This window comes from Stegastes partitus, unplaced genomic scaffold, assembly GCF_000690725.1.
Source record: "Stegastes partitus isolate 25-593 unplaced genomic scaffold, Stegastes_partitus-1.0.2 Scaffold1825, whole genome shotgun sequence".
NCBI lineage: Eukaryota > Metazoa > Chordata > Actinopteri > Pomacentridae > Stegastes > Stegastes partitus.
The window spans coordinates 21,273-29,846 of NW_007579556.1; the positions used below are offsets into that span (position 1 = coordinate 21,273).

The window sequence follows — 8,574 nt, forward strand, 5'->3', positions numbered from 1 at the left end:
GTTATTTTAACTTGTAAACATCTGAGCTTTATTACGGCACTACTATGAGGTATTTCGACTTGGTTTAAGCTGTCCCTATGGTTGTCTGAACTGAATATTGGATGATCAGATAGAACCTGAAAGCCTCTCCTTTGACACATGTCCAACATGCAATGAGGGAGGTGTTACTGTTTGCCATTAACCTTAACTATGTGAAACCAATATGTGCACCGCTGTAATTGGCCAATGTGGTGAGATTATGTAAAAATGTGCACTTATCCTTGTTACTGAAGATTGTCATGTTCCAGCCCTACAAGCGTGGCCGGTTAGAACATTTGATTTCTGATGATATCGGACAGCACATCTTAAGATCTATTTCTGAGAGACAATCAATTTGGCCTGTGACACTATCCTTCAAATATATGGTCTTTAGTGCCACCATCACACCACAATGTATACTTGTACATAAAAAACATTAAAATCAAGACGTTAAAATTCATAATACAGAGCTCCATTTGTCTGTGTTTTATAGACAAATGTCATTTGTCTGTTAGTTTAGAGATGATAGCTGAGGATGGCAGTGGTTTTTGGCAGTAGATCATTCCCCCAAGTCAGTTACATACGACTGTATATCAACATCATGCACACTGCAACAGATCACGATTGACAGACCTGGACATTCTACTTACTAGTATATTCAAAACTTCATGCCTTGATAAACAAACTCAAGGCTGTTTTTAGTGTGTTTGGGGTCTTTGCCCAACTGCAGAATGAATTTGGGATAACCAGATGCCGACTGATGTTGTGTGATATGCAAGAATGTGAAGTCGTCAGCACTCGCAATTAGGCATGTAACACTTTCGGTGTTGCATAGCAGCAAAAGGAAACAAATGTGTTTCATCCCTGTGTCAGCATTTTTCAGAAATTTGTGGTGTGACCTTTATCAGACAGTAACCTGGACCCTGTTGGTGATTAACTAATTAATTACCTGCTGATATACATCATCCATTTAACAATTAAAAACTCGTAGAAAAGTCATAGTAAGAAAATCGTAAGAAGAGCTTTATTATGTTCTGTTCTTGCCACAACCAAAAAATAAACATGAATGGTCTACGCATGATGAATTTACTTGTGTATGTACATGCATTTTCTTATTATGACCTCCATGTGTCTTGCTGCCATGCTGATCTTAGATGTCACTGTCACTTTCTCTCACTGTTCCTCTCCCCTGTTCCCTTACACAGTTGGTTTGTTTTACTTTATGACTCAGCCTACACATTCTGTTGTTCATTAGCAAATATTTTGTGAGACTGTTCAATCGTGCAAAGGCCTATATGCCTACACATTTCTTACGTTTTCACCTAGAAAGTGCTGCTACATTGTTACCTTCTCCAGAAACACACACATAACACACCAGATTAATTTGTTGTTTGAAAAATAAATGTTTGGAAGTTTTAAATATGATATTTATTTCTCTGAACACTATTGCAGAAAACATAAAATTAATGGTCCAAGGAAACGGTTATAAATGGCTCAAAACCCTTGCACCGTATCATATGTATAATTTACGCAGCCCACTGACAAAATTACTTAGTTTTTAATTAGTTCCTGGATGACACAACATAATCATAAGCGCTGAGAATAATCTGATCTAAGTATTTGTTCCCCTTTCACTTTTTTCAGTTATAGGCAATATGTTCCTATAGTTTACCCATAGTGGATACATATCTTTTTACACTTTCCAGCAAATTCAAAATCGTATCTTTTAAATAGTTCTCACAAATTAAAAACATGTCATTTCAAAAAGACTGTGTGCTCTGCAGGTGTTTTTCTTGTCAGGGATGAGAAAGAAGCTGTAAAAGTCTTTATAACACGTGACTATAGGAGCTGAAAGTTCACAAAACTTGTGCAGAAAGCAGAGATTAAACATCATGGTGCAACTTTTTGGGACAAAGATGATGAGACTTTGATTATGATTTTTTTGTGCTTATGCAGCTAATAAAAGAACATAAAACAATGTTCTATACCAATATTCTAACTTAGACGCAATGTTTCAGACTATCATACAACTGAGCAGAAAATTGATCTGTCATCTGGTTGTAACTTTCTTTCTTTTTTCTTTTTTTTTCATTTTTAGTCATTTTATTCACTGGATAGTTTTAGACAAGGGCTGCAAGGTGACGCAGTTGTTAGCACTGTTGCCTCGCAGCAAGAAGGTCACTGGTTTCTGCGTGGAGTTTGCAATACCTCCCCGTGCAGTGTGGGTTCTCTCCGGGTTCTCCGGCTTCCTTGAGGTTAATTGGTGATTCTAAATAGTCCGTAGGTGTGAATGTGAGTGTGCTTGGTTATGCAGATGCTCTGTCTCTAAGTGTAGCCCTGTGATAGACTGGTTACCTGTCCAGGGTGTCCCCTGCCTTCGCCGTAAGTCAGCTGGGATAGACTTCAGCCCCCCCGCGACCCTAGTGAGGATTAAGCGGTGTATAGACAATGGATGGATTTAGACAACACAGCTGTAAAAAGGCATAATATTGGGAGATAATGCCAACACAGATGGCTTGTGCATTACCAGCTCATCATTACACCATTGGCAGCATTGGTAATCAACACTTAGAGCTGTTGATGTCAAAATGCTGTTGCTACAATCATAAAGACATTGCATAATTGTGACCTGCCTGGGAGGCATGCCAGAAAAAATGCCTTTTGTGTTCCAAAAAGAAAATTAGAGCAAAACAGCAATGTCACAATTTAGAAGCTACTAATACGATGTTTGTTGATGGTTTTGTGTGGCCATGGCTCAGTTGGTTGATTTAGTTGTCCACTATTTGCACAGTAAGCGATATACTTACTGCTGCATGGTGCCTCAGCATGTGGTATCCCCACATAGACTGGGGAGACCATGTACTGAAGTGTCTTTGGGCAAGACACTGAAAACCAAGATGTTCTTGATATCAGTCAAGCACACTGAAAGAAGGCCGTTCTCCAGACTTACTTAATGTGTGAGTTATAGGACTTATCCTGATCAAACATAATTCCAATGTTCCTCACAGTTGAACTGGAGGCCAAGGCAATGCCATCCAGAGTAACTATCAGTTAGCTATCAGTGTGTTTCTGAGGTGTTTAGAGCCAAATTCCATGACTTTAGTTTTGTCTAAAGGAGAAGAAAAATACAGGTCATCCAGCCCTTTATGTCCTTAAGAGTTTGACTAACTGATTAGTTTCTTCTGGATTTATAGATAAATATAGCTGTATCTCACCTGTCTAATAATTGAAATGTTTGCAGTAAACAATGTTATTAGTGTCCTAATAATACTGCCTAAGGGGAGCATGTACAAAATAAATGGCATCGGTCCTAACACAGTACCCTGTGGACTCCCTAACTAACACTATTGTGAGTGAAAGAATCATCAATAAAATACTGGAATTTGTCTTGTAAATATGGTTTAAACCAATTTAGTGGGATTCCTTTATTCCAAGTAACATGTTCCAGTCTCTGTACTAAGCTGTTGTAATCAACTGTGTTAAATGCAGCACTGAGATCCAGAAGAACAAGAATAGAAACTAGTCCACTGTCTGAAGCTTTAAGAAGATCATGCTGTTTCTGTACTATAATGCATTCTAAATCCTAAAAGTGAACACCATGTGAAAAACATGCTGGAACCATATCTCTTGTATCTGTTGGATGTATTATCACTGAGACAGCCAAAATGCAGTGTAACTGGAGGGCTGGTGCTGTGTTTTTAAGCATCCTTTTAATGCCAAAAACCTTCCCAAAGTACTGTGTACAGCAACTTCCCCCACCACAACAAAGCACAGAAACTTTTGGCAATATTTCGTCTTTTTCATGTTTTGTTTTATTTAAAATGTGCAAAAATACAAGTGGATGTAAACACACGTCTTTCCACAAATACCCACTTGATTGCTTCTCCATGTCTTTAGATAGAGTTCAGTGTCACTACCAAGACCCACTTTACAAGGACAACTGCATTATGTTGGCCTTCTATTAAAGAAGCAGGAGCAATTTCCCATCACTCCAGTGCAGTCAGTGTTTTCTTACATCCACCTAGAGGAGCTGTAGATTCATACCCTTGTTGGTTGGCTTGACTGTGTGATCACACTATTGTTATCTTTGCTTACTGTCTTGATTATTATTTTCCTTTTTGCTTCCATCCATTTTTTGACTTCCTAGCCTACATTTAATCCAATCTTAACCAAACTTGGTACATATCATATCAACATTTAAAGCAACAAACTTCAGTTGGTGTGGTGAAATCCAGTCAAAGTGCTAAAACTCAAATGTTTTATCCAATCACTACAAGGGTGGCACAAGGGTGTACTATCGGAAATTAAAAGGAAAAAATCACTTCTACTCGTGTACACTGAAGAGTAGAAACATAGAATGATGCAGAAAAAAATAGGTATAAAACTGCTTGTTGATATCCCTTTAATTTATGTAAATCTGAAAAACTTGTGCCAAGTATTGGAGCCAAGTTGGGTTCAACTATGAAGACTGAGTGCATAAATAAGAATGCTGAGGTTCGTGCAGTTTGGCCACTAGGGAGTGTGATAGTAAACCAACAAAAAATGCTCAATTGTAATCGCTGTTCCTTCCATAAACAAAAAGTTAGAAACATGACTTGTACCAAACTTGGTACATATTTTGCTTCTGCTCATATGTTTGATTTAAGAAATCATGTATTGTTTTGACTGAATTGGCTAGCAGACCTTAATGACTGGAATTAAATCAATACTTTAACTCCAGAATACTTGGTCAAATATGAACCAATCTGGCTCAGTTAAGCAGACCAAAAAGCACACTGCAGATTTTCATGTAGTTTCGGTTCCATGTGGAAAAAAAAGAAAAATGCTCAATACAAGTCATCACTACTTCCACATGCTAATGGAAGAGAAACATGTTTTCAGATTTAAAATGTAATCTACAACTATTCTTACTGTCTTGTAAACAGCTTGTTCATAGTTTTGAATGAGGACTGCACAATTTCACTGACATCTCAAACCTGCAAAGGGCTCCAGAAGTCATAATATTGGTTTCCCATAAATGCAACCCAGTTGTCGGCAGCAGCATGGACATTACATGAAAGTCTGACTGTAATTTTCCACAGTTCGTTATGCAGTCATTCTTGACGTAAAGCCCTTACACATTAGGTGGGACAATAAAAAACAGTTTAAGGCTTTACAAACTGCGATGGATTAATCTTCCTTGTTCACACCCTGAGTTTCTGACAGGAGTTTAGAATGGGATAAGATCTTGTGATTGTTCCCACAGATTAACAAAAATAATGTGAGGAAACAATGTGGTTAGCACATTTCTGTGAAATGAAGAGACATCGAGCAGCCACATGGGGTCAGTAGCTGGTCTCCACCACCAGGGAGCTGCTACTTATAACACATTCTGCAGTTCAGCCCACATATGCATAGGATCTACAGATTTTACAGGAAGTTCTGTGCACCTGCCCGCAGTGCACAGATCGCCACAATATACACTCATTTCTCGGTGAAGGTGTCAGATGAGTCTTTCCTCTGGTGGAACTTTGAGCATGCTGTCCATCTCCAGCCGGGCTCCAGCCATCTCCTGAGAACTGGGGCTGTATGCACCCTCTGACTGGCGCTTCTTCTTGGCCATGAATACCATGGTGGTCAGGCCTATGATCAGTATCAGCACGCAGAAGCAGAGCAGTGGGATGGCTATCACTAGCCACGGGATTCCCTGTTTATGGGCTTGTTTCTGCAGAAACACACAGGACAGAGATTGTGTTTTGATTATGGACTAAAAAAAGTCACAAGGGCATTGTTTTTTGCACCTGTTGCTAGGTAGCACATGAGAAACAGACATCTCTTGACCTATGTAATACTTTGAGAATAGAAGCTTAGCAAACATACATTACTGTCACAGACTGGTCCACTGTAGCCAGGTAGACATTCGCATACAAACATGTTGAATCGATCCAAACAGATACCACCATTCCGACAGGGGTTAGACTCGCACTCATTGACCTCCCTTTCACATCTGAAATGCAGAAAATACATAAATTCTCACATGACCAGAAAGTGCAGTTGAGAAGCAGTGACGGTGACTGGAATTTCTTTTTTCTGTCACACAATACATGCAAGATACTAAACTAATTTTTATTTTTTATTTTTTAAAGGGAACTTACCTGCTGCCTGTAAAACCTGGCATGCACGTGCAGTTAGCGCCCCAAAGTCCATCACTGCAGACACCATCGTTTGCACACTGGACATCTTTGCCGCATTGTATTGGAGGATACTCCCACCTGGTGTATAAGGTAACAAACTTTTCTTTAACATGACATGCAAGGATGTTGTTGCTTTATATGTGTTCTGTGTCTTAAATCTACAAATACTACTGCCTGTCAAAGCAATCAACCAGAGATTGTATTTAAAGATGGACAACGCATCAACACTTCCTCCCACTGTGGAAATTTGAAGCCAAAATATAGCAGAAATGGGTGCTGCCATCTTGTTACCTCATTTACAACCAAAGTCTACACAGCAGGAGATATGGTACGGTGATCCCAAATGCGAGTCTACATCCCTTGAACTTACATGGTGCTACATGTCTGTAAAGATTCTCAGTCATGGTCATGAGAATAACCAGGTCATGGTTATTCTGGTAGATGAATCGTAGCAACTGGACTTGCTTGAGTTCCTTGAAGACGGTTCACCTCTCATCCAAGAGGCTTCATCAGTTCTGACTGACTAGGTCCGAGTTCCAGATACTTACATCCTTAAGGAGTCATTAACACCTAAGTTTCGGTTTCAGTTGGGGGTTTGTTGCTCCTCCCCCTCGTTATGTGAGTCGTTAGTGCAGGTGAGAGGTAATGCCTCAGACCTCCACCTTTGTTGAGGGATGGTCTTTCCAGTTTGACATAGATGGCTCCCAACTAGTCAGTCAGAACTGATGAAGCCTCTTGGATGAGAGGTAAAACATCTTTAAGGAACTCAAGCAAGTCCAGTTGCTACAATTAATCTACGAGAATAACCTGGTGCTGCAAACTTGTCAGTCTTGAAATTTTGTGGGCATTTGCTATGCGTTTAATGTTTTCAGGGGGGAAAAAAAGGTATGTCTAGCTAGCTACATCTGATATACTTTGATATTTTAGGGAAGGAAGAAGCAGGAACAGTGTACAATGGAATCACCCATATTTTAGGTTCACTTTTGGGGAGCCAGCATATTCATTCAGTTTATACAATTAGCAAATACTCACTGACAGCGAGGACCACTATAGTCCTTTGGGCATACGCAGGTGTACATGTTGGGTCCATCCTCACAGGTACCTCCATGTTCACAAGCATGCTGCTCACACTCATCAAGATCCTCATCACAGAGTGTGCCAGTATATCCAGGGTGACAACGACACTCAAAACCTGCTAAGTAGTCCTTACAGGTTCCGTAAACACAGGGGTGAGACGCACAGTCGTCAGCATCTATCTCACACTGTTCGCCCTCCCAACCAGAGTCACACATACAGCCAAATTTATTAAAGAGGTCTTTACATGTGGCTCCATTGAGACAAGGATCTGAATCACAAACAGGGGCACTGGTACAACCCAAATGAATCTTTGGTTTTCCAACTATATGGAACTGAGAAAGCTGTGGGGATTTGTAGTCGTCCGCAAAAGGAAGGTAGACTCCTCCAAGCCTCACTGCACCCAAGCAGCCGGTGAAGCTCTCTGCAATGGCCAGCGTGGCTCCCTTCTCATTAAGAAAGTGAACACTGCCTGCGCGCTCTGGCACACTGCTGGCATCTGTGATTCCATCCACAGTGATAATCCAGGGGGATGGTTTGCTCTTCTTCTCAGCCTTAGAGATGTTCACTCGGTGCCAGCTTCCATCAGCCACTCGACGAACTCCTTTAAAGATCAGCGTCTCAATGCTGTTGCCTGTGTGGATTTCTACCTGGACTGAGGAGTCCAACAGACCCACCATCATAAGGTCAGACCCCCAGGAGGCTCTCAGGAGCACAGCATTCTCTGATCGAGTCCGCAGCTCTATGTATATGTTAGAGATGGGTTCAGCCAGAGATCCTCCAGCACTGTACTGCACAGCGTTGTTCTCAAATGTGGCATTGTACACACCTAAGAACCAACACAGAAACACACTTTTATTATTGCAGTGTTCAAATGTCATTTATCAAAAAAACAGCCAAACAGACACATTGGATTTGCATTTCTTCATTGCAGAACCACTTTGTACACACCAGCATTTTCTCTACTCTGCCTGATACCACTCAGTTTAGGATCTGCTGAAACAGAGTACCCATCTAATGTCTCATCTGTTTTACTGCCTGAACTCATGTAAATTATTTTAATGTAAATCCCCAGATTGGCACTAAATACCAAAAACAAAGACTATGACTCTGACCTTATTTTTTCTCAAAAATGGATACTGTAAAAAGTTAAGTCCTACTCCTCTGAGGAAGTGTTTTTAGTTTCAGGTTCACTCTCAGAATGATCCCCATGAGTGAAAATGGTGCCCCTTGATATGCAGTTAATACTGTGTTATAACTGAATTATTTTTTCAGCTGCACTGGCTTATTCCAATGATTTTCATGCCTA

The 8,574-nt window shown here is 40.3% G+C and overlaps 1 protein-coding gene across 1 annotated transcript in view; it reads right to left on the minus strand.

The window, feature by feature from the left end:
* Positions 1-5,500: 5,500 nt before the first annotated feature.
* The window catches only part of crb2a (crumbs cell polarity complex component 2a), a 32,112-nt gene continuing 29,038 nt past the window's right edge, over positions 5,501-8,574 (minus strand). The window contains 4 exon segments of the mRNA XM_008302498.1: positions 5,501-5,722; positions 5,878-6,004; positions 6,153-6,269; positions 7,224-8,225. Coding sequence (XP_008300720.1) covers positions 5,501-5,722; positions 5,878-6,004; positions 6,153-6,269; positions 7,224-8,225 — 1,468 coding nt within the window.